A 27,091-nucleotide genomic window follows, 5' to 3' on the forward strand; every position below is an offset into this window, starting at 1 on the left:
AGAGACCTACTTGAGTTTAAAGATTTGGAAAAAGTCATCATAGGACTGACATAGATAAATAAAAAACTTTAAAAGAATAAGAAAATAAATGTGGAAATACAAAGAGAAATAAATAAAAGAATAAATAAGTAAATAAAAATGTGGAAATTCAATGAGAAATAAATAAAAGAATGAATACATGTCAAAATATAAAGACAAATTATATATATTAATAAGAGCATTTTCATTTTTTTCCACATTTATTTGTTCATTTATTTATGTAAAAAATAATCTAAAAATGTATTTATTTTTCGCAATTAAATGACTTCATTTTTTCTGTATTTTAAAGAATTATTTATTTTTAGATAATGTAATTTATTTATTTTTTTTACAATCAACTGGCTTTGAGTGGGCCTTCCTACTCAGGCTGTGTAGTCAATTTCTGCACACTTATAATATATTTTGAATTTAAAAAAAGTTTAATTAAAAAGTTTATATGCAAATAAATAAATAAATATTTATTTTAAATATATATACAGAAATATATACAGAAATAAATAAACAAATATATTTGAAAATAAATTAAAATGCTTATAATTATTTTATTATTATTTTATTACGTATTGCTTTTGGTATTTTCATGGGATTTATTGACATAATATAGAATATAATCAGTATTTTCCCTTAAGGCATGTTAGTAGTTGTAGTAAAGTTAAGGGTTAATATTCAAGGATGAATTATAAATTAATTCAATATCTTCCTAAGTGACAAATAATAGTTTGTGTGTGTTTGTGTCATTCTGTCATCCACCAGCAGAGGTCATTTTCTGCCTGTTTCAGAGGCAGTGAGGGTGCACAGGGTGGGACAGTGATGATGACCAAACTGCATATTGTATAAATGATGAATGACTTGTGTTTGGAGAACATTTAATTCCTTCTAGGAATATTTATTATAAAGAAATAATCACTATAATACCATAGCAGTGAGATGACATCATGAACCACTGGATAAATATCTGTGTTTTCATTGGTATATGATCCTAATGTGACATTGTCAGTCTTTGCATAACACTCAGATTAAAAGAACAGAGAGCTAAATGTCAGCATCGTGCGTCTGTCTCTTGCATGCATAATTCAAATGTCATATTAGGTGACTGAAACAGCCGAGTGCGCATGCGTGAAGGGGATATTGCAATATTTTGTAGTTCAAGCAGCTGGAATTGTTTTGTGAAGCCATGATTGTAGTCCAATAGGGACGCCATTCTGTGACGCTGGTGTTGCATTCCAGGAGTCTTCGTAAACTCCGACGTTTCAATGCCGAGTACTTAGACGGTGAGTTTATTATAGTATGGATGTTTTGTTATGTTTTAAAATATTTGTGCATTCTGTAGCAAAGTGTGTCTGTTTTTGTTTGATAAATTAATCAGCATATAATAATTATAATGATTAACTTTAAGAGTCTAAAATGTAAAAAAATACAAAATAAAAAATGCCCAGAACGTATTGCACAAAAATATCAATAATATAAATAGAAAATGAATAAATAAAATAATTAAAAAATATAAAATATTTGATCAATTTGATGTTATCTTGTTTATTTTATTTTTTAAATGTGATGTAACATGTCAGTTTTTTATAAAATACTAAAACATCAACAGAATTATTTATATTTTTAATATTATTTGCAAAATTTGTAATTCTCAAGTAAAAATGTAAGTAAAACGTTACGTACAATTCGTGATTTAATACGTATTAATTCTTTTTTTTTTAATTATGACTTATTGTGATGGTAGAAACTATGTACAATTCCCATATAGAAAACTAACTAAAAACCAGTGGTGGAAAGTAACTAAGTATATTTACTCAAATACTATACTTAAGTACAATTTTAAGGTACCAGTACTTGTACTTTACTTGAGTCTACTCCACTACAATTCAGAGGAAAATATCGTTGTTTTTAACTCTACAAAATTTATTTGATAACTTTGGTCACCAGTTATTTTCCAGATTAATAATTCAAAATATAATCAAAAAATGAATTATGATGTAGGCCTAATATTATAAACTAAGCTAAAAACTTTATTGATCCCTGATTATTTGGACCATTCTGCATAATGAGTACTTTTACTTTTGATATGTTAAGTGTATATTGATGCTAATACTTCTGTACTTTTACTTGTAGGAGCGGGCCTTCCTGCCCAGGCTGTGTAGTCAATTCCGGCACACTTATACTCTATTTTAAATATTTCAAATTAATAAATAGAGTACTTTACATGCAAATAAATAAATAAATATATTTTAAATATATATGCTGTGCAATATGCTGCCTTCCACTCTGTAATTATCTGAAATATATTAATTATTTATTTATTTAAATATTTTTGAGGGTTACAAGTTCTTTTAACATGGTCATGGAGAATATATACTGTATATTTGTATTCTGGGGGTATCGTTCCTATGCAGAGGGTAGTTTAGTTTATTTATTTGAAGAATAAGAAAATAAATGTGGAAATACAAAGAGAAATAAATAAAAGAATAAATAAGTAAATAAAAATGTGGAAATTCAATGAGAAATAAATAAAAGAATGGATACATGTCAAAATATAAAGACAAATTATATATATTAATAAGAGCATTTTCATTTTTTTCCACATTTATTTGTTCATTTATTTATGTAAAAAATAATCTAAAAATGTATTTATTTTTCGCAATTAAATGACTTAATTTTTTCTGTATTTTAAAGAATTATTTATTTTTAGATAATGTAATTTATTTATTTTTTTACAATCAATTCCGGCACACTTATACTCTATTTTAAATATTTCAAATGAATAAATAGAGTACTTTACATGCAAATAAATAAATAAATATATTTTAAATATATATGCTGTGCAATATGCTGCCTTCCACTGTGTAATTGTCTGAAATATATTAATTATTTATTTTTAAAAATAAAATTATTATGCAGAGGGTAGTTTAGTTTATTTATTGACTACACTGAGGGTGCTTTATATTTTAATAATTTATTTATTTATTGAGTTGAGTTGAATGTGCTGCTTCAATGTACTGTAATTACCTTGTGCCTTTTCTACCTTCTTTTCTTTTCTTAAAGCTGACTCGGTGTAAACTAGTCAGAATTCCAATGTACTTATAGGTGCAAATGGCAAATAAAACTCTTGAATATTGAATAATAAGAATATATACAGGCATATTAAGAACATATACATTAAGAATTATTGACATAATATAGAATTTATTTTTTTTATCTTTATTTTTTTCTGTATTTTTAAGAATTGTTTATTTTTTATCAAAGGAATACCTGAAACAGTTATGGTATAAAATAAGTCATTTCCAGGCCTGGAGATGTTTGGATTTTATTGTATTTTTCTCTTGAATGATCAGGACCCACTCTGTTGGCTGCTGACAGGCTGGTGGTTACCCTTCTTGGTTGATGAGGTTTAGGAGCTCTACTATTTGTTAGATGTATTATTTTGGTGTTTTCTAAGTATTTATCAAGCTTTTAAAAACCTAAATGTTGTCAATAATGTATCCTAGACATGTATAGACAGATATATACAGTATTTGATATCTATATTTAGGTATGCACTGTTTTTTTAAGTTGAAAGACCAAGTTAAAATCTAATTTTGTATCTTTATTTTTTTCTGTATTTTTAAGAATTGTTTATTTTTATATATAATGTAATTCACTGTCTTTTGAGTGTATGACCGTTTTGTCGTGGCGTACATATTTTCCGAGGTTGCCTGAAGGCAGCATGATTCGGTGGCTGCTGAGCTGATCTTTGTGCGAACGAAGCAGAGCCGAGCAGAGCAGAGCGGTCTGGTCGCAGTTAGCAGCGGAACAGCAAACACTCACAGAGAAGCTAAACGACGGCGGAGGAGGCAGCTTTTAACCCGAAAAACCACCACTAACACCGACCGCACAGCGACAACCACGGCCTTAACATGGTAAGAAGTCACCTGAGAACTGCGGACGTTGAGCCTGGAGGCGCTATTTAATCACGACAACCAATGTAGCCGAAGAGGAGCTAATGCTAACGAGCTAATGCTAACGGCTAATGCTAACGAGCTAGCTGTTTTCCTGACTCATTATTGAGCAGAAGCTAGGCTGCCATTTTACACCAACAAACACACAGCTCTGCTCTGAACCACCGCGGTCAGCTCGACCAACACAGCTGCTACCTGAAATATACACTAAACACTTTGTATATATGTAAACAAATAGAGTCCAGGATACAGATGTTATTATGATTTAAAGCCGGGCAGCCATGCTAACGAGCTAACGGCTAGTCCAGGAGCTAATGCTAATGCTAGCTAGTGTTGTTGCGTAGCAGTGTTTTTGAAAAGAGAAAGCTTTATTGTCATTGTGTATTAAATACAACGAGATCCACAGCTGGTCAGTGCTTTAAAACATATATATGACAAGATTAAATGAGGCAGGTAAAACATATAAAAGGTAAAACACACACACAGTTATAAAACAGGTAAAGTAGATGTATTAAGTAAATATATAAACAGATGTGTTAGACTAGAGGAATAAAATAGGTTAAATAGATGTAATGTAAACAGAGGTAATTGCACTGGTAAAATAGGTAGGGTAGATGTAATTAATAAAATGTAAACAAGTGTAATACTAGAGGTAACAATTAATCGATTAGCTGTCAACTATTAAATTAATCACCAACTATTTTAATTATAGATTGGAGTAATTTTTTTAAGGAAGAAAAGACTACATTTTCTCATTCCAGCTTCTTAAATGTGAATATTTTCTGGTTTCTTTACTCCTCTATGACAGTAAACTGAATATCTTTGACAAAACCAGACATTTGAGGATCCACATTTTTCACCATTTTATAGAATAGAATAGAAAGCTTTATTGTCATTGTGTATTAAATACAACAAGATTCACAATTGCCACTTCTGGTCAGTGCTTTAAAACAAATACTTAACAAGATTAAATGAGGCAGGTAAAACATGTAAAAGGTAAAACACACACACAGTTATATAAAGCAAGTAAAACAGGTAAAGTAGATGTATTAAGTAAATATATAAACAGAAGTGTTGGACTAGAAGAATAAAATAGGTTAAATAGATGTAATGTCAACAGAGGTAGTTCCACTGGTAAAATAGGTAGGGTAGATGTAATAAATAAAATGTTAGCTTACTTTACCTTAAGTAAAATAAGAATTTTACTTATCTTATTTACTCATTTTACTAAATGTATCTCACTTAATTGTTACTCTATTAGGCACTGGTGCTAGAGATAGTACTTTTTTATTTTATACACTTGTATTTTATACACTTGAACTTGTTGTAATTTTGAGCAATCTCTGGCACAAGAATTTCCTTCCGGATTAATAAAGTTCTATCTTATCTTATAAAGCAAATAAAATAGGTAGGGTAGATGTAATAAATAAATATAAACAGAAGTGTTACACTAGAAGTATAAAATATAAAAATGGATGTAATTTAAACAGAGGTAATTGCACTGGTAAAATAGGTAGGGTAGATGTAATAAATAAAATGTAAACAAATGTAGTTGCACTTGAGGTGTATATTGCTCAATGACATATTGCACAGACAAATGTAGTTCACATTCAGTGTATTAATATTGCACAGATTTATTGTTGTTTGACTCCATTCGCAGCTCAGCCTTGGATAATCTCTACAAATATGTCGAGTAGCGGTCAGTGTACAGCTTTATGGTATTCACTGAGATGATTATGGAGTCCTAATTCAGCTGACGATAGTACAGATTGTCATTAAACCGAGCAGATTGGCCTGTGGAGAGAAGGGTAGTGATTTTTTTTAACCTGACACAGGGGCTCACACACACTCCTGGAATATACCTGGAAAATACCTGGTCTAAGCCACTTTCCAGGCCTGGAGATGTGAGGGGAAATAGGAAGAAAGAAAGGGGCAAGTTTTTGATAAGACTCTGTATGATCAGGACCTCTGCTGGTGGAAAATATTGTTGATTGCTGGCTGTATCTTTCTCCTTTATCCTTGATTCATAAGGGGAAGACAAACACAGATGGCATACCTGGTTGTTAACCGCTGTGGAGAGAAGGGTAGTGATTTTGAACTTGACACAGGGGCTCACACACTCCTGGAATATACCTGGAAAATACCTGGTCTAAGCCACTTTCCAGGCCTGGAGATGTGAGGGGAAATAGGAAGAAAGACAAGTTTTTGATAAGACTCTGGATGATCAAGACCCCTCTGCTGGTGGGAAATATTGTTGGTTGCTGACTGTTCACCTTTCTCCTTGATTCATAAAGGGAAGACAAGCACAGATGGCATACCTGGTTGTTAATTTTAAATCCAGAGCTTTTACTTTTTTGTTAGGGAAGCTTTTAAATGCTAAACATATATGGGGCAGTCCATGGAAAGTTGACGAGATGTAGAAGCCCTGTACTCACATCAAATAATGTTTTATCTTATGTTTTTTATACACCTTGTTTTCAATAATGTTTGTTATGTACTGCTTGTTCTTAAAGTAACTTGAAAAGTCGATATCTAACATTTTCATACCAACATTGGCTGATAGAAATATGTATTTGTGGGAGATCTGATTGTTTTGAAGCTGGCATTTGGCTCCCACACTCAAAGGAATACCTGAAACAGTTATGGTATAAAATAAGTCATTTCCAGGCCTGGAGATGTTTGGATTTTATTGTATTTTTCTCTTGAATGATCAGGACCCACTCTGTTGGCTGCTGACAGGCTGGTGGTTACCCTTCTTGGTTGATGAGGTTTAGGAGCTCTACTATTTGTTAGATGTTTTATTTTGGTGTTTTCTAAGTATTTATCAAGCTTTTAAAAACCTAAATGTTGTCAATAATGTATCCTAGACATGTATAGACAGATATATACAGTATTTGATATCTATATTTAGGTATGCACTGTTTTTTTAAGTTGAAAGACCAAGTTAAAATCTAATATTCTCCTACTAGTATTGGTGGATAAAGATATACATTTATTGAAGAGGCTAAGTACAAACAAAGTGAAACTTTTCAGAAATACCTCCTTTAGTTAAGAGGATTAAAAGAAACATACGTTATGTTTCTAGTATGACTCGTGTTAAAGTGACACATTACAAGAGGGAACAAGGTTACACATGATTTTACGGTCCAATAGTCGTAATAAAATTATACTACCTGTATGATAATCCTTTTTAAAGCTGAAGTTGCCCAGTACTGTTTCTCTTTCTACAATAATACTGGAAATTTGAGGGAAATTCGTGCAAGGAAACTTTTCATTTCTCACAACTATTTTAACTGGGAGTCAGCCATCAAGAGTAGGATGTTCAGTTATTTTCTTGGTCTTTATTGGGACTAAATGTGCATTATGTTAATGTTGTTAGCTTGCAGCCCTTCAGAGAGCATCCCATTTTCTATGTGGCCATGTCAGCTGAATTTTTAAGTTGTTTCTCTATTGAGTGCTGCAGGAATGAGCCTTGAAACCTGGAAATTGGTTGGCATTTTTGCACTTCCGGTTCCCTCGTTTCAAAGTCAATGTTTTTTTTTAAATGGTGTTTTGGTTAGATGCTTGAAATAAGGTCTATGGTTAACACAATTTAAGAGATTTTTGTCTGGTTAACACAAATTCAAGAGATTTTTGTTCTATGATAGAAAATATGGCAGTTAACACCCCACTTGTGAGTTATGAAGCTTTTACATGTAATTTCATTCCCTGCTAACGTTAGCTTTTTACTTCTGGAAATTGTATTTACACTTCAAAAATCATAAAAGTGTTAATTTGTGAAGATTATCTAGCTGAATAAAACATACAAGTATCATAAACTTTTATTTTAGTTTATTTTCTGCCATAATCCAAAACCCAATGGAACCTGTGCAATGCTTACTTCTGGGTTGGCCTACAAAAATAAGTCATACCTGAAGCACTCTGTAAGCCAGGGACTACAGTTTTCTTCCAGTGTTTATGTTGAGTGATGAGGCATAATTGCACATGTGCAGACGTGTCTTATCCCCTCAAAATCAACCTGTTTGAGTCAGAGGATCTGTGTGTGTTTCTACAGGCCATAGGTTGGGTGTATATACTAGGGCTGTCAACAAATATTCTAAATTTGAATATATATTTGAATAGTAAAAAACAGATATTCAGTTATGATGTCAGAACTCGGCCGCAGAGATCGTCTCCTAACAGCAAGTGTTACATTACGTCATGTAAACAAACCACGTACCTATCAACTGTGCGCTCAAGATCAGATTAGAAACGTAACCACTTAAAAGATGGGTAAGTAGTACTTGCTATCTTCCGTCATTTGTACTTCTTAAATAGACAACACACGTTTAATATTGTTATATTTACTGGAAATGACTTACAGTATAGCCAACAGCAAGTGGGAAACTTTCAGACGATCTCCCTCCTTCCAGCCAGCTGCCACCTTATTTAGGTTTTTGCAGGAAGTATCGTATAGATAACTTCACGAATCAGCCGTTCCTTGTCCATTGCGGGCTTTCAAAGCAAGCAACAGAAATAAATAAAAACAGGGTGTCTGACAAAAATTCAGCTCAAAACGGTGCACTGCACAGTGCTGCGTCGCTCGCCGTCAGTTAGGACACGGTGTCATGGACGTAATGCGCAAATGGATATCCAAATAGTTCGAACCTCTGTGTTTTTTTAGAACGAATATTCAAATGTCATTTTTGGCCAATTTTGACAGCCTCTTATATAGACCATGATAAAACAGCTGCAGACTTGTCCATTCTTGCGCAGTGACTTACATCTGCTCCATCATATCTTGTGGAATTTGTCAGTTTGAGGAGAAGCAAGCATGTTCAGTCAACCTTTTTAAAGCAAAGAATAACACAAAAACACCGACTGCACTGCTAGTTGTCTTGACAGTTTCATTGTTGTGGCGACATTGGGTGTGTCTCATTCAAAGACTCCTTGTCTTGCAGCTTTGAGAGGCATTTTCATATTTAATGTAGTGGGAAATATCTATTAAATTTCTCCAGTGATGTTTACATGGAGCACATGTTGCACCTGATCTTCCCTTTCGCAACAGCTCACTCCACACATGCCAAGTTTAGTAGACTAATCATTTCTCTGCTCAACCTCATGCTGGCAGTCTGTATTAGTGTTTGGCAGCGTACAATGACTAGTGCTCCTTCTGGGGCAGCACTACTGGCAAATCAGCAATATGTAAACATGCTGAAACGATGTGCTTGTTGATGTTGCGTTTCAAAACATGCAGTGAAATCACTTTGCTCCTGAATATTTAAAGTCAGCTGTGATGGAGCTGTCCTACCTCCTCCTTTACCTGCTCTGACCCATTCAGGTCCGTCTGCTTAATATGTACAAGGTGCAGTGAAATGACAGCCCCGAGGGCAGCGACTGTAAAGTCAATCCAAAGGGGCTGAGAGTCTCTGCTGTGCTGCTCGTCTGAATGCTGAGCAGAGCAACTGAAATCAAAAGCTGCTTACACTAATGAAACATCTTCCCTCGCTGCCTAACCCAGCACAAACACACCTTACAGGCATGTCAGTGCTCAAGAAGTGGTCATCACTGTGATTCATCTGGAGCTCCTCACGACTCACAGTTTGATGTTTTTGTTTCGGTCACCAAAACTCAGATTTAAGGAAAGGAGATCTTAAAATCAAGGTGTTTGTTAGGGGCGGGGAAAAAATTTAATGCCAGAATTATTATATTTTCCTCATTTGAGTCTATGTGGAGGTTTAAGGAAGTTACCGCTTTTATTGTTGTAGTCTGAGTAACGTGACGTCATATCCGTTCCGTATCCGTCATCAAAACAATCCGCAGCTGGCTGCAGAAGTGGTAAACATTACACATCCAGTAAAGTATGGAAACACTTTCGGTTTCACACATTGCCAGGAAAAGCAAAGCTAGACATCACTGCTAAAGCTGAATGCCAACTCTGTCGTGGACAGGAAACGTTATTGTATTAAGGTAACGTGCGGTCAAGCCGGCCGTCACACTCATCTAGCTAACGACGACCTTTGAGAAGTTAAAAGGAAGTATACACGTGTGACTACGTCCAGTTTTCAAAATAAGGTGTGAACAAAGGGAACTGTATATACAAAATATATTTATGGAAATTAGATTAATTGGATTATATTCACCAGAAGCATAAAACCTTACATGTCCCTTATAAATTAAAAAGAAAATACCACTAATTTGCGAGGGAAATCTTTGACATTTTAATATATTAATTTGGATATTTTTCAAATTTATAGTCCCTAGAAGTGTATAATTCAACTTCTTTCCATGGTCTGGTGTTAAAAAACTTAACAAAAATCTCAAACTATAATATAGAATCGCAATACTTAAAAGTCTCAATACACATCAAATCGGCACCCAATTATCGTGATATCGAATCGGGAGATAGGTGTGTCGTCCCAGCTCTAGTGTTTGTGTGTTTTGCTTTGTTATTGTTTGTGTTGTAAATGTAGGGTATTAGGTTGTTGAGTCTGGCCAGGACACATGGTGACCAGGGTAATCAGATTTACCAGGCTGAGCTTTTTTTCCCACGAGCACTGCTCTCCGTCTCGGTCTCTCTCTCCACCACCACTCCCTGCATCCTTCCCGTTCAAACACACTCCGGTTCCTGAGTTGTGGTAGTATCTACTACACTACAACGGCAGTAAAGACTTATTCAGATTAGAAACTACCAGCTGAATGCAGGTGAGGTTAGGCTGTTTGTCCGCCAGCCACTTTGGCAGATAAATCACATAGAAGTCCTAATAGGAAAATCTGCTGCCAAGTTGTTGCTGTGGACAGCAGATAGCGGGGTACGAATTTAACTTATGGGGCATTTTAATTTAAAGAAATACATTTGCATGGCACACTGGCAATTTGTTGGAGTAAGTTTTAATTTGTTAGCAGCTGACGGCAGGTTTTAAACAGGATGGTGTGCTGGTTTCCCCTCTCTGTCCTCAGTTAGTCTCTTCCATCCCTCCATGGAGAGCTATTTTTAATGATAATGCTTATTTGTTTTTGGTGGCGCCAGTACATTTTTAGTGCTTCAGGCTGTGCAATAGTCAGTCATATTTAGAAGGGCCTTCTTCTCCTTACAATGTAGTGCATATCTTGATAATGTGGACTGTGATGTCCTCAGGGATATATGTTTTTAATATTAGGTTAAAAATAGTGTGACATGGAAATAATTGCACTTACAGATGCACCAATCTAACCTTTTCCTTCCCAGTACTGATTCTGATATTTCAAATCTTACCATACCAATCCAATACCAGTGCCCTCTTTTTTTCCATATTTAAAGTCTGCTTGGAAGTCATTGAAATCATTTTAATGTAAGGTAACATGAGGCTAGGGATTGTAGGGGTCAAATTCTTATTCTAAACATCGGTATCGGCCCAAAATTTCACAATCGGTGCATCCTTAGTCTTTAAACCCAAAGATGTTCAATTTGCGATCATATGCAACAAGAAAAAGCGTAAAAGTTTCTCATTTGAGAAGCTTGAACCTGCTGAAGTTTGAAAATTTTTGCTTGAAAAAAATTAATTAAACCTGTTATGAAAGTAGTTGTTGATTAGTATTTTGTCTCAACAAATTGATTAATCGCCTAAATTGTCTTGTGCTTATAATTTCAAGATTATCTGAAGCCTAATTAAAGAGAAAAGAGATGTTGTATTGCTTCTCCTGACACCGTCATAAATATAAACAGAACGACTCGTCTAGTCAACAGTACTTGTTGACGGACACATAAGCCAGTTGTTCCCTGAAAAGAACATGTTCCCTGAAACGAGTCACGACCTTTTGAACTTTGTGGCCCTCCTGCCGCATGTGAAGGAGGAACATGCCGACCATGGCGGTGTTGTTGACGACCCGGCACAGGATTCCTGTTTCACAACAGACTTTCTAGAAACTGATGCCACTCACCGAGCTGTCCTCAACATCCTGTTGCTCCTGGTCAGGTTGTGGTGGAACTGATTTATAGGTCAGATACAGTAGAGACACACATCTAATACCTTCTGGTGTGGGAATCTGAAATCTGATCCCAGTGCTGCCGTGAAGGGCACCTTTCTTCACCACCGGTGAAAAGAAGAAGCCCAGAGAATGAACGCTTTACCTTCTGTAGTCGAATGGCTACTCGGAGGTATTGTCTGCCCCAGTTGCCATGGCAACTGCCAGAGCACCTCAGGTAGGCAGGGCTGCCTTTTTCCTGAGTTCAGGGACGATTTGATGAAGAGGAGTGGAGGCTGAAACAGGTCTAGAGTCTGGGCCGAGCTGTGGGCTCGCTGCCGACAGGCCCGGCTCTGCATCCGTCACCATCCAACAGCCAGCATCCTGGTCTGGTATGACCCAACGCTGTTAAGATTAGGGTTGTAAATTAATACCTGAGATTGCTGGAAAAATTGGTAGTTGGACGTTTCTGGAAGTGTTTGTATAAGTTTTTAGTTTTTTTCCAGATTCATGAATAATCTTGTTTATGTCTAAAAGTTAGATTAAATGAGACTGTTATCTAGGGCTGCACAATTAATCCAAATTTCATTGAAATCGCAGTTTGGCCTACAGCAATTCTCAAATCGCAGAAGGCTTGTCTTGGGCTACACATTATATTCTACAGGTTTAAGAAAACATCTTTGTTTGGTACAGATCCCCGGAAAAATAATCATTTTAATATGTTTATCAGTGAAAATGAGAATAATGATGTAAAAATAATTTCCTTTAATGTCGCAAATCATATTGTAATTGCAATATCGGTCAAGATAATCTAAATTAGATATTTTTTTAAAAACTAGTCAGCCCTAGTTTTATCCATAATTTACATGTATGTATGAAGCATCGGTGGGAAGACGTTTACGAAAGACAAGCTAGCGTGCATGCTAACGTCACTCTTTTCACTCTTTACTTGAAACGCTGTTTATGTTGAACTTCACACAGCTTTGCCGAGCAGTTGCAACATCTTGCATGAATATTTTAAACTGTTTAGCTGAAAAATTTAGTTTATCCACCTGAAAATGAACTATATGATATGCTGTTTTTAGAAGTTTGTGTAATTATGATGAATACAGGAAATCTAAAATATTCAATGTAAGCTAACATGCATTTTCATTTTATTAAAGCGATGTCAATCCATGAAATGAGCCTCAACTATGACACACTTGCAAGGAATCCAATAACACCACCATCTAACATTGTGGCAGTTAAGTTTAACTGGCTGGTTAGAAGGTTAAACTGACCTGAGAGTTTGCAGATTAACCAAACTGTAACTTGCAGACCCAGAATCACTTCCTGTGCTTGTGCAGGCAGTCGGTGGTAGCTGGACAAAATATCTTGCATTGCTAAATCCTGCTGGATGAATGTAAAAAGGCTTGATGTTGCACAGGCTCTGAGTTTTAGAGTTTCTTTCTAGATGTTGCATGTCACAAAGAACCACTGGTTGTAATCACATTTAGCCTCAAGACTGTTCTGGTTCTGACTGTTGCAGCAGGTGAAGCAGAAATGTAGTTTTGTATGGTTGTAGTCACAGTCGTTGGAGAATAGTGGCAGCAGACTGCAGTGCTGTGGTCAGTCTGTGGGAGCAAGCAGGCGGGGGGGAAGGGATGCTGGAGACGGAGGTTGGGCGTGGAGAGGACGACAGATTTTAGTGACTGATGAAGGCCCAATCCAAGTCTTGATGTGCCGGGAGCTTACTGCTGTGTCACGGCTTTCCCTCTGCCTCACTGCTACTCTTCATCATCTTACCCATAGTGTTGCTTGGAGAACTAGTAGTAGAAAATGTACTGCAGTATCTTGAATTGAAAAATTGTACTGCACTTGTACTTCTACATTTGGTACACTCATTTTTTGTTGACTGTGGGACAGTCAACAAATTAATGTAGACACTTTCTGTCATTGGAAAACAGGAATGTGTTCTGGGAATGTACATTTTAAAGTTAAATGCATCAATCTGGTGTACTTTGAGAGCTAGATATATGAAGAGCTTTGTGCTCTTGTAAACTATTTTGTGCTCTAGTGAACAATTTAATTATAAACACATTGGTTGTATAGATATGAATGGTGATGATGGCATTGAAAATATTGTTTAATTATGCTGCCATGTTCTTCTTTGTATTTGGGGAAGAGTGCAGGTGTGGTAGAAACTAGAGATGAAACAATTAGTCATCAGTTTAATGATTAAAAAAAGTCAGTGTTGTTCAAGTTGCTGCTTTTTCTTTGTCTAATGTGCTAAAACAATTTATATCTTTGGGGTCTTGGTCTGTTGATCAGACAAATCACTGGACATTTTCTCAAACAAGATATATTGTTAATGAAAATTATTTTTAAATGCAGCCTTAGTAGAAGTAATATTCAGTTTTATGTACAGTTTAACGAAAAGCTTGCTGAAAAAGTAATTGCTGCCATATGAATATCTAAATATAGCTATGTGTCATGAGCAACTTGCCATAAACACACATTTGCTGTTTCATTTAAAGACCCAAATCTCAGCGTTTTGTCTTCCCACGCCTTTATAAGCAGCAGATTCATAGCTGCCATGTCACTGAAGCTGCTCAGGCGTCAAGTGTTCATTGATTGTCTGGTGTCAACAGGGACAGGAAGTAAACAGAGCAGGTCACTCCGCTTCCTCCCCTCTTCCACTAACTGACTATCACACTTGGGTCACGTCCTGAGTCTCTGGCCCTAATAGCTGTGAATGGGCAGCGCCGCATGCCTGGTCCTTCTAAATATAGCAGCGCTGCCTACATGTACACAGCAGTTTCTACCCATACACCCTCCCTTTAGTCTCTCTTGTTTCTTTTAGGCTGCATTTGCACAGCGAGGCCTCTGTTTTTTTTTCTTCTGGGATGTCAATATGAACTTCCCGTGAAGTGCCATGCTGTGAAAAAACAATGTCATATCTCTGTTTGGTACCTGCATGTTTTAAACCCAATGTGATCCCTTAAATTTTAATATCTCATTAGTTTTATCAGCAGTCCTTCTTCCTGTTTTTGTTTTCATGCAGAGCTACCAACATTTTTCAAAGTCACCCCAAACGAAAGACATCAAATTTAATTGCTGTCGTGGCAGCATTTGTTAAGTTAGGGCTGCAATTAAGGATGATTTTGAAAACTTGTTTTGGAAATGAAATTACGCCTGAATGCAGCGTTTTCATAACATCTGTGTCACATGAAGGGAAAATAATGTGGATCTCTTTATTAATCGATTAGTTGTCAACTATTAAATTAATTGCCAACTATTTTGATGATTGATTAATCGATTTGAGAAATTTTGAAGAAAAAGATGTCAAACTTTTCTGATTTCCAGTTCTTAAATGTGAATACTTTGTTTTTTTTAAATCCTCCATGACAGTAAACTGCATATTTCTGAGTTGTGGACAAAACAAGACATTTGAAGACGTCATCTTGGGCTTTGGGAAACACATTTTTTCACCATTTCCTGACATTTTATAGACCAAAAAACGAATCGATTAACCAAGAAAATATTCAACAGCTTAATCAACAATGAAAATAGTCGTTAGTTGCAGCCCTAATTTCTTTCATGTGTAGCATGAAGATAACTTTAAAACCTATCTTGCAGCATAATTACAGTATTTCCACATGCAAATTTTTTTTCAAACATGGTAAAAATTCAGTTTCTGCATTTTTCTTTTGTCATGTCTTATATTAATTAACTGAGTCTAGCATTAAGTAAGTGACCCTGAGAAGTGTTTGGTAATGTGTCTCATTTTATTAAGAGTATTGGTGAATCAGTATACACACTGCTCTCTCTCTCTCTCTACTTCTTAATTTAGATCCGATTGAAGATTTTCACTTTGACATATTAAAGAGTTTTTTTCCCTGTTGATCAGTGTCCAAAAAGCCTCAGCTAATTGCTTCCGCTCTGCTCCAGTTTAGCAAAACAATAAACATGGAAAAGTCCTTTTTATTGGTACTGCATGCACAAATACTTTGTACAGATATTCACAAAGCTTGGTGTGAAAAGTCTTTTCTCTGTTTTCTGTCGACACTCTGTCTCTGTGTGGAAAGAAAACTCTGGCGTTCATTTACCTTCTCCTCTTGTCCCGACAGTGGGGATGAAATTACAGCTTCAGGTCTGTCAATTAGCCTTAATGATGTGACCTCCATGCACTGTCATCAGTGCCACTGTTAATCCAAGCTGCATTTACTCTTGTGATAGTGTCGCAGTCATGACCTGACCTCATATTCACTAGGGGTCGGGGTAAAAGTCGGTTCACACATGGCAAAAATAGATTTTTTTGTACGTTAAGAGAGTTGTGTTGATGGAAAGAAAAAAGCAAGAATTCAACTGTAAGATAGGGCTGCACTCGTGATCACGATTTTGGCTTCCCACAATTAAATGAACATGATCGACTGTGATGTTTAAAATGCATGCTCCGTTTTGGCTTCACTTTTGGGGAGCTGTCAAGCCCATAGTCTGTATATAAGTAGTCACCGTGGCGTCACCCATTGGTTTGTGGACTACCGTTTAGAGACCTCAAGTTTGGCATTTTTGCCATCGCCATATTGTTTTTTGTCGTCCTCCTCTTGGTTTTTGGTTGTAGTTATCCTAGTTTTTGTTTATTGCTCTCTTGGTTTTTAGCCGTCGTCAATTTGGTTTTTGCAACCAGAAGTGAAATAAGAGGGTGAAGCGAAGTACAACCGAATGCTGAATAAGACATTTTTAGGCGACCAAAAAGGTTAGGCTATAATTAACTTTGATGAACTGAAAACACGCTGTGAAAGGGTTAAAGTTGTAAGACGAAAACACGGACAACATGCCTTTTTTTTGTACTTCACCTTAAACGGACTACAGTACACAGACATTAACACAATGTATTTAATAATGGGAATGTAAAAAAGCACCTCTAAAACCAGTACAAAAAAACTACTCCACAACTAACCTCGCTTATTATAACCAATGATATAATAATCAATGAAGATATGTAGGCTTTACAGGCAGTGCCACCTGTCCTGTAAAATGCATATATCACCTGTCCCCTTTGTTTAGATAAGATATAGGTGAGGCCTATATTTATTTGTTTTTTCACTAAAGTTGAGAAATTAGAAAATACTCAGTATTTCATTTGTCAAGTATTTAATTAACAAAAGTGTAAACAAAAATAGGCTTTACCATGTGATTATTCCTTATAGACAATTTATTTTTTGAATTACCAGAAAACCTACAACAAACAGTTATTGATCAACGCCGAAGTGTTATGTCATCAACATGGTAAAAGTCTATTCACTACTTAAATATCTCGATGAGGCTTTTGGACAAATGCTTAAGTAAAATTGGCGCCTACTGTCCAAAAAGGAACTTGGTAGACGAGGGAAACTGGATCTTGACTGGACTGGTGGAGAAAATCAGGGAGGCCTTGAAGTGGACTAATCTGTTATTAGCTGAGTGACGTCAGGGTCTGGTCAGCACCGTGTATACAGGGATCAGAGCCAGGTGTCAGCAGATAAGACCTTATAACTGACCGGGCTAATTAGTAAAACAATATTGAGGAAACTGAGTCTTCTCTAATTGGGATTTTAAATTAATCCAGTCTTCTGTACATGTTTTTAAGTGGCTTGATTCCTGGCAATAACAAATCAAAATGTATGTTTTTCTTTCCCTTATTTCGTTTGCAGGTCATCTGGTGAGGAGCGCCAAAGCTTTTAGGTGGAGGAGTGGCAGACAGCGCCACCCAGGCGTGCAGAGTGGGACTGCATCCCGCCTCGCTACCGACGACCAGCTTCCCGAAGCGCTGCCTAGCTGCCAGATGGACTGCGCACTCTGAGAGCAGATCGAAACCAGGACTAGAAACCAACCGAGGAGAGGAGCCGGGGGTAGAGCGCCCACCGGAGCAGGAAAGGGAGGGCATTGTTCGGTAGGGAGAGGAGAGGACAAGGGGCTCTACGATGTCGTCAAACAGGACCCAGAACCCCCACGGACTGAAACAGATAGGCCTGGACCAGATATGGGACGACCTGCGGGCTGGCATCCAGCAGGTGTACACACGGCAAAGCATGGCCAAGTCGCGCTACATGGAACTCTACACGTATCCTGTCAGATCGGGGAAGGTTGATGCTGTGATTATAGATTTGGGTGGATTTTTGGGTTTCTATTAGTCGCTCAACAGAAAATTAACTGGCAACAATTTAGTGAAATCGATTAAGTAATTTTAAAGTAAAATTCACTTCGCTGTCTCTTATAATAGTGAAGTGAATATATTGAATATATATATATGAATATACTTACAAGTCCGATCTTTTAAGAACAAAATGTAAACAATCATATATTTTTTTATTATTTACCATCTCTAATGTATTTCCCTAATAGCTGATCCATCCTAGAGTTTAAGATCAGTGATTTGTACCTGATAGTGACACAAATATTTACCATTTTTTTGCCAGTTGTTTAGTCAGTAGCCACCCTCGCTGTGTGGTGTAGTGTACGTCATGGCATCGGCTTTCTACTTCCTTCTTTCTAAAACCAAAACCTGCTTTATAGCTGTTTGCCCAGGTGATGAGTTACAACAAAAGAATGCCCTGCAGGGCAGAGTTACTCTACAATGTAGTTTGCTTATGAAAAAGGGAAGTCGAAACTTCTTTCAGCTACAGTCACCCTTTAAACATGCAAACTCCATAGAATACACAGTGTGCCTGATAGGAGTGTAAAAGTACACAAAGAGATGGTTTTCTCTGAGGGCACGGCCTGTTTGACAACCTCGCTTCCTGTTACGCACCTTTCCAGCGCTACAGGATGTCATCATTTCCCTGAAGTACGAAATGCACCATCCATATAATCTCAGAACTGTAATCCTATCCCGTCAGGCAGAAAGAACAGTTTAAACTTTATACAAGCTACAATCTGTGAATGACATTATTATGCCTTTCAGAGCTTTTGTGTCCCCAAGTCTGCATCACTCGTTACCAATTATAGCGAGCTTTGTTCTAATTATAGAGTGATGTTCTGTGTGAAAGAGAGAATAAGCTTTTATGGGGTAGAGTAGGGATGCCACAGTGAGGACATTTTCCCACCAGTTAATAAGCTAATTTTACAAGAAAAGATCAATATCTGTAGAGCGCTTCAACGTTGGATCTTTAGATCTTCCCCTCACTTGTTGTAGCTTACTTTTGTAACACGGAGGCTCCGTAGTCTGAACCAAGATGTCAAACTCTTTATTGCTCCCACATTGTCAACGGCAGCACATTACAGCTTCACTCTGTATGTTTTTACCTTTCACAATAAAAGCCCTAGACATATACACTGCATCACTGCTTACCAGAGGGAACATAAATTCACTCAGAGCATTTCACTAAGAGGCAACTCAACAAAATAGCTTCACTTCAGGGTTCAACATTAATGTTTTTTTTTTAGCTCAGTGGGTCAGACATCTACTTGGCCAAAGTAAATTTTTACTTGCTCCTATACAAATTGTTTTATTTATGAGTGTTTATCAAATAACAACAAACACTAAAGTTTATTGTGATGTTTTATCCGCCTTGCTCTCAAACTTGCGGCAAACTGTGCAATACATAGTCCGAGTTTCGGGCCACATCCTCTCTAATGACACCCAACTAAACTTCTGTTTCCAGGATAATTGAAGTGCTCGCTTCAGCTCATAAACCTTATCTTACCCGTCGCTATTTTCTCGCGAGTGCCCGTTCGGTACTCTGCATATGCAACTCTCAACAGAGATGAGAAGGAAGCGGGATAGTCTCAAGTTTTAGGTTTCAAGTTTAGTTTTATTTATAGAGCACATTTAAAAACAACAAACGTTGACCAAGTTACTTAGTTAGTGGTAAAACAACAATACAATATCATCATCATAACCTTTATTTAACTAGGAAGTCACATTGAGATTAAAACCTCTTTTACAAGTGAGACCTAGCCAAGACAGGGTCAAATAGCAGCATCCAACACATAACAAGACAACATTGAATCAGGATAAAATACATTACATCCTACAGTGCGTTAACAGGGCAGCATTTTGGTCATATGTTTGTTAGTTAATTGAAGCAACTGCAGTTAGCAGTGATTATATATAAAAAGGCTCACTGCTTAGCTACCTCCATCATCAGCTCCGGACAAAAACAATACGTTTAATTCTTTTTGATTGGCCGAGTGAGTTGCTAGATTTACCCTGAAATATTGGCAAATATGCGCTTTTGCTTTTTCGCTTTGACACCAAATCCTCGTCATCGTGGTTAGTCGGTCAACTCTCATTACTCTCGTCACGTGATAAGTGAAATCTGACTGCTGCGACTCTGTTCCTGTACGGAGCAGACACTTTCAGTTTGTAATTGTAGCGCCCATCGTCTGATTAAGTATGAATATCACAATTAGTATTTGATGAATGTGGGCGCTGATACGCGGAAATGGACTAAATGGGTCCTATTTCTATAAAGAAATAGACAAACGGTGGTGGGCAAGTTAGGTAATTGTTGTATACCTGAACGTGACTGAACCACTACCGCGGCAAGCCTGGTGTAGAGTACACTCATGAAATAGTCCCTCTGTTCTCGCAGCTACATTTTGGAGATGAATTTAAGCTTTTATTTAACCTCCGATTTTTGTTTAACACTGTTTAGTTTCAACGTTGGTGAGAATACCGTAGTCTGTGATGTGCAGTGTCTCTGTGTTTATTCCTTAACCCTTCCCTCAGACATGTATATAACTATTGTACCAGCGTCCACCAGTCCAGCCAGGGCCGGGGCTCGGTGCCTCCAGCCAAGCCCTCCAAAAAGTCCACCACTCCAGGTGGGGCTCAGTTTGTAGGCCTGGAGCTCTACAAGCGACTCAAAGAGTTCCTGAAGAACTATTTGACCAGCCTGCTCAAGGTGAGTCCACACACTTCAGAAGACTCTTTTTTGTTTGTATAATTTATTGCATTTGACCAATATTCTCATCCTGTCCATACTGTGTCTCTCTCTCTTGCCTCCTCCCTGGTTTCCACTCCAGGATGGCGAGGATCTAATGGATGAGTGTGTGTTGAAGTTTTACACCCAGCAGTGGGAGGATTACCGTTTCTCTAGTAAGGTCCTCAACGGGATCTGCGCCTACCTCAACCGCCACTGGGTCAGACGAGAGTGTGATGAGGGACGCAAGGGAATCTATGAGATATACTCGGTACGTCTAATATCTGCTGCTGTTTTGTGGTCATTGCTCAGCAGATGGTTATGGGGCATGTTGGTCACTGGGAACTACGAACTCTCCTTGAGCTGCCATTAAACATTTGCTGTTTCCTTCCTTGAGTTCAGACGAGCTAACATGTTTGACTTGTTCCTTTTTAAGTTGTGTTACACTTGAAAGCATTAGCTAATTAGCATTACAGGTTTGACCTGTTGAAATGCTGCGTCTGATATCTGCATCAGCTAATGAATCTCCTGCAAATTATTCATGATTATGTGAAACACAAAGTACAGAAAATGTGCTGTTTTTTGGGGAGATGGAACTTCAAAATAAGAGTCTTGTAGATTGTATGCCTCTGAGAGCTGCTCAACATTTCATGGTCCAAAGAAAGTCATCACAAAACCTCTGTGCTTGATCAATTTAAGTGATTTCACCAGGATTTTTTTTGAAGTTTTAAGAGTACAGAATGAAGCCTTTGTGATTTCCACTTTTGACCTGTGTCCTGCCTCAAAGAATTCACCCTACGAGACCTTGAAAGTCATTTAAAACTCATTTGGCTGACGTGAATCACACGGATCAAAAGGAACGGAGACAACAAGTAACAAACATGCCGCCTAAAGTCTTGACCTTTTGTTAAACCTTCTTTTTCTTCTCTCCTCTGCGACGCTGCTGTTTCCTCCCAGCTGGCACTAGTGACCTGGAGGGAGTGTTTATTCCGACCCCTCAACAAACAGGTGTGTTTAGCTCCTTTTTTTATGGAAGTGGAGTGAGAAATAACAATATCCAGTGCTATCTTGTTTTTGTCATTTTAATGTTTATATGCCTTAATCTTAACCTTTAAAACTCTGCATTTCTTTAATGCGTTATTTTGGTGACTTTACAAATGATTAACAGGAACAAATCTCCCTCTTTTTTCAGGTAACAAACGCTGTGCTGAAGCTGATAGAGCGAGAGAGGAATGGGGAGACCATTAACACCAGACTGATCAGCGGTGTGGTCCAGTCTTATGGTAGGTCGACAAGTACAGTGAAGAAATAAAGGGAAACATCCACCTGTTCTTGACAGACATTAGACACAGTAGGAAGACATATACTTGAAACTTAAAGGTCCATAAGTACACACAGAGAAGCAGCAAAATATACTTTAGACACCAAAAATAACCTTCAATATCAGCTGAAGTCAATGCTATATTTAGAATATTTTCACATCTTTACCTTACTGTCTGAAGCCGTTATTTATGCTCTCTTCAAAGCCACCAGACTCCTTTTGACAAAATCTGTAATTTTACCTCGCAGAACACGAGTTTCTAGTCTACCTATGGATAAGTACCTCATACAACCCCACTTCAAAACATCCAAACTATCCCTTTTAAGTATCACAAGGCTTAAATCTAAATGCAGTCATCTTTAACCTCATGCTTAAGGCAAACCTCCTGATGTGGAAGACACTCTTTAATCCTGCTTTCTCTAGCTGTGCTCATGAATATACCTCCGTCATCAGTCAGTGGAGGACATTGATATCAGGTTTGACTTTAGGTCATTGCTGTCCTGGCAGATCTGAAAATCTACCTGCGAGATTTAATTTCATGTAGAACATCTGCAGGAATTATTAAGAAATCAATACGAGTAAATACAGGATGTATACAAATTGAATGATTTTGTTAAGCAAGCTATGAGATAATGTTTAACCTGACTGGATCAGCTGCTCTCAAGTTGAGCCTGAAACAGACAAAATATATTTCAGTCACTTTTTAGATTACATTTTTAGAAATGAAAACATGAAGTGTCAGTTAGTTCTTCCTCTTGACAACTCTTAAGTGATGAAATTATTAGACACAACCAGATAAAGGTTTAATCATCAACTGTAACTGTGAACATGATATTTATCAAATGGTTCACCTCACCTTAATACCTGCTCCTGTTTCTCTCCTCCTTCTCCAGTTGAGCTGGGTCTGAACGAGGAGGACGCCTTCGCCAAAGGCCCCACGCTGTCCGTGTACAAAGAGTACTTTGAATGTCAGTTCCTCACTGACACAGAACGGTTCTACACGCGTGAGAGCACAGAGTTCCTGCAGCAGAACCCCGTCACCGAGTACATGAAGAAGGTAGACGGGTCTTTCCGCCTCAGCTACACACAGTTATGAATGAACGGCAGATTATGTGAAAGAGTGAAGGTGATGATGTTGTCATAATAAAGAAATGACTGTATGTTTGTGTTTTTTCCTCAGGCGGAGGCTCGTCTGCTGGAGGAGCAGCGGCGTGTGCAGGTTTACCTCCATGAATCCACCCAGGACGAGCTGGCCAGGAAGTGTGAGCAGGTCCTCATAGAGAAACACCTGGAGATCTTCCACACCGAGTTTCAGAACCTCCTGGATGCTGACAAGAATGAAGGTAAACCTGCGATTTTTATTTTGTGTGTATTGTCACATTTTTGCTTGCTCAATTATGTTTTTGTTAGATTTGTTTTTGCTTGAAATCTGCTTAACGTTTGGGTGGAAATGAAGCTAATGACACTGAATCCCTAAAAACAAAAACGTACTGCTGTGTCGGGTTGGATTTTACCATTGTTTTAAATCAGAATCCTTTCGAATCTTTTATCAGATCTAATTCGATCTAGCAGATAACTAAAGTTATAATTATCTAAAACTCAAAGAGCCTAGAAAGATACTAGAAAGGTATCACAATACCCTGCTGTTAAAAATGGTATTGATTTGATTAGATTTTAGATAATATGCCCAACCCAAACAGGCTTACAAGACACCATAATTTAGAAAATAAAGAGGCAGAAACCAGAGTAGCAGTATAAATTACAAATACTACTAGACAAATAAACCATTCTGAAGTTTTTTTCCAAGCTTCAGAAACAAAAGTAGCCAACTTATAAGCATTCAAATTAAATAGCCGCTCCATTTTTGTCATCATCATACTGGTACTATATCCAATTTTATCAGTACCGAGTACTACCGTGTCCCATGTCCCTGTGTGTAGGCTACGTGCTGATCTGGAGTCAGTTTGTTAGGAGTTGCTCGTTTTTTCCTTTAGGATATTATTCATGTAATTTGCATGCAAAATAGGTCTACCATACCACAAGACAAAAATTCCTACCCACTGTAATGCGTAAAAAGTATCCCAATACCACGGGAAACTTTTCCTGACATTTCAGGTTTTTTATGTGGTATTGTTTCAGTATCAGTATCGCGACATTTAGGCGGGTTAGGCATCAAAGTCACGCTGTTACAGTAGCTACCGATGATCTAATCTGCCTCGGGAGACGTTTGTCATTTAAACCAGTGAAAGTTACAGTCACCGTCGGCTGAAAATGGGAAGCTACCTACATGTTTTTTTACATTCTCTTCGATGCTAAAAAAGAACGAGGGGACTTGCAGCTTACTGCTAGTAATGAAGAATGGAAATCTAGTTTAATATTGACATTAGAACACTGGACCAGGGAGAGACCAAAATAATCTAACTTTACTCAGTAGCTGCTCTGATAGCTCAGATAACAAGGAGGTAGTTTGGTGTTCTTGTTCCATTTAACAGCACATCTTTGCATTTGTGTTTTTTTTTTATATTGACTAAAGTTCTCACCCTGCTTATAACGCTGTCGTTTCTCTCTATCTCCTCTTAGACCTGGGCCGGATGTACAACCTGGTGTCGCGGATCACAGACGGTCTGGGCGAACTGAAGAAACTTCTAGAGACTCACATCCACAACCAGGGCCTGGCCGCCATCGAGAAGTGCGGAGAGGCCGCGCTCAACGTACGGACCACTTCTTCACCTCAATTATTAATCCTCACTAGTTTACCTACTATTACTATTTATACTTTATGTGGCGACTATCAGGAAGCTACTGATCCAAACCTCCTTCTGTGTGGACAGTTTGTAGTCTGTTAACAATAAGGAGGCATTAGATGAAAATGTGTTAGGTGTTCTTACTTTCTTTTTTTCTGGTGCTATTTAGGTACAGGAATCTGTTTTGTTGACATTTTGCGAAACTATTTTGGTGCAAGTATATAATGTCAAAGTATTTTTGTGCATTCAGACAGCAGTGCGAAAGCTCAGTGTCACTATGTCTTCACCATACTGATCGCTGTCCTTTCTCACCAGAGGGACAATTATTTATTTTATTTATAATTTAATGAATTGAGTATCTATGAAATCCATGTGCTGCCTAAGAAGAGGTCGTCAGGAGAGACTCAGCTCAGCCACATTAGCAGTAAATGCTGTGTTAGGAAGGTGAGAGTAGTGAAGGTGTAAGCAAGTCAGTAAGTTTTTTGTTTTTTTTAATGAGAAAGATGCAGGGAATTTATACAAATAAGTTGTGATGGAACAAAAGACATGTGTGTGTTTTTTCTTCCAGGACCCCAAAGTGTACGTTCAGACCACCCTGGACGTCCATAAGAAGTACAACGCCTTGGTCATGTCTGCCTTCAACAACGATGCCGGCTTCGTGGCAGCGCTCGATAAGGTCGGTAATCTCTCTCTGAGAGAATCTAAACATCTGTACAAGCCAAGTACGATATAGCATGTTTGATATCGTCACCTTTAGTGTTTAATGACGTCATTCTTCGTCTCGTCATTGTCTCGTCTTAGTCATGGAATAAAAGGTCGTTGATGAACATATTTTGTCTTAGTTTTCGTTGCCGAAATTAACACTTCTTTACTGTAAGTTAATAATTTTCTCCAGGTGTAATTCTAACATGGTTGTTCTGTCTTTTCACAGGCATGTGGTCGGTTCATCAACAACAACGCCGTCACCAGGATGGCTCAGTCGTCCAGCAAATCTCCTGAGCTGCTGGCCAGATACTGCGATTCTTTACTGAAGAAGAGGTAGGGGAAATGTTGTGTGTGTGTGTGTGTGCGCACCTGAATGTGATCGCTGTTCCTTGGCGATCGGAAACATTTAGTGCTTGTTATTGTAATTTTGTTTTTAAATATCAGGGTATTGAACAAGTTAAATTCTGTCGTTGACAAAACAATATCCTCTCAAGGTTTTCATCCTCAAACTGTTGTCTTCAGGATCAATAATGAACAAGCTGGTGAGCTCAACTTCTAGGTCGAATGGACAGGAAGTCCTAAAAGGGCTCAGAATAATATAAAGTTTATACATTTACAGTTTCATGACATCTGACCAAACTTGATCAGCTGATGGTTGAAAGCCCTTTAACGAGAAAATAAGTGGACCTTGAGTCTAGATTGTTTTTATAAACTGCGGTTTCAGGTTTTAATAGTTTCACAGCTGATTGTTTATTAAGGATTTGAAGGGACACTGATTTATTCGTAGCACACACTGCAGCATTTGTGTGTTATCCTGATCTGTCCTCACCACCTGAGGCAGAGTGAAATATAAACTCTGTGTGTCTGTTTTTGCTTCAGCTCTAAAAACCCAGAGGAGGCAGAATTGGAGGACACACTCAACCAAGTGGTGAGACACTTTGACCTGTGTGTGTTTGCACAAACGTACACATAATACAGTGTGTTTGTATTCATGTTGCAGCAGCAGCAGCTGTACTGGAAAAGTACCACTGAACCACTGACCTAGTTACTCATGTGTTATCTATTGTAGGCAAAGAGCTGTAGTAGGACGTCTGCAGTTTCATTTCATATAACAGGACAGAAATGCGTTTCTTAAAACCTTTTTTTATTGAAGACAAATTAATAATAGATCATGTGTACATATTTTAAATGCACATTTATTGTCAAAATACACTTGTATGTGTTTGTGTAGTACATGTAGTGTAAAGTATGTTCAGCTGTAGTGCAGTATATGTGTACTCAGGTTAGCAGTACATTAATGTGAATCTTTGTCTTTCCTCTTCTCAGATGGTTGTGTTCAAATACATTGAGGACAAAGATGTTTTCCAGAAGTTTTATGCCAAGATGCTGGCCAAACGTCTGGTCCACCAGAACAGCGCCAGCGACGACGCAGAGGCCAGCATGATCTCCAAACTCAAGGTGTGACTCGCGTACACACAGTCGGTCTGCATGAAAACATCCAACACTAAACCGCCAGCTTCTGCATCC

The 27,091-nt window shown here is 37.6% G+C and overlaps 1 protein-coding gene across 3 annotated transcripts in view; it reads left to right on the plus strand.

Annotated features, from left to right (window-relative positions):
- The first annotated feature begins 3,765 nt into the window (after nucleotides 1-3,765).
- LOC141759422 (cullin-1) overlaps nucleotides 3,766-27,091 on the plus strand; it is a 30,836-nt gene continuing 7,510 nt past the window's right edge. Inside the window, exons 1-14 of one of the 3 annotated variants that reach the window (XM_074621474.1) lie at nucleotides 3,771-3,944; nucleotides 17,582-17,991; nucleotides 20,602-20,776; nucleotides 20,898-21,065; nucleotides 21,752-21,802; nucleotides 21,987-22,077; nucleotides 23,009-23,172; nucleotides 23,296-23,458; nucleotides 24,696-24,826; nucleotides 25,244-25,303; nucleotides 25,428-25,535; nucleotides 25,791-25,897; nucleotides 26,444-26,492; nucleotides 26,891-27,022. In XM_074621474.1, coding sequence (XP_074477575.1) covers nucleotides 17,852-17,991; nucleotides 20,602-20,776; nucleotides 20,898-21,065; nucleotides 21,752-21,802; nucleotides 21,987-22,077; nucleotides 23,009-23,172; nucleotides 23,296-23,458; nucleotides 24,696-24,826; nucleotides 25,244-25,303; nucleotides 25,428-25,535; nucleotides 25,791-25,897; nucleotides 26,444-26,492; nucleotides 26,891-27,022 — 1,539 coding nt within the window. In that variant the 5' untranslated portion in view covers nucleotides 3,771-3,944; nucleotides 17,582-17,851. Of the gene's footprint in view, nucleotides 3,945-17,581; nucleotides 17,992-20,601; nucleotides 20,777-20,897; nucleotides 21,066-21,751; nucleotides 21,803-21,986; nucleotides 22,078-23,008; nucleotides 23,173-23,295; nucleotides 23,459-24,695; nucleotides 24,827-25,243; nucleotides 25,304-25,427; nucleotides 25,536-25,790; nucleotides 25,898-26,443; nucleotides 26,493-26,890; nucleotides 27,023-27,091 lie in introns of all 3 variants that reach the window. The other 2 variants (XM_074621475.1, XM_074621476.1) reach the window with 2 other exon arrangements.

Source organism: Sebastes fasciatus, chromosome 21 (assembly GCF_043250625.1).
Source record: "Sebastes fasciatus isolate fSebFas1 chromosome 21, fSebFas1.pri, whole genome shotgun sequence".
NCBI lineage: Eukaryota > Metazoa > Chordata > Actinopteri > Perciformes > Sebastidae > Sebastes > Sebastes fasciatus.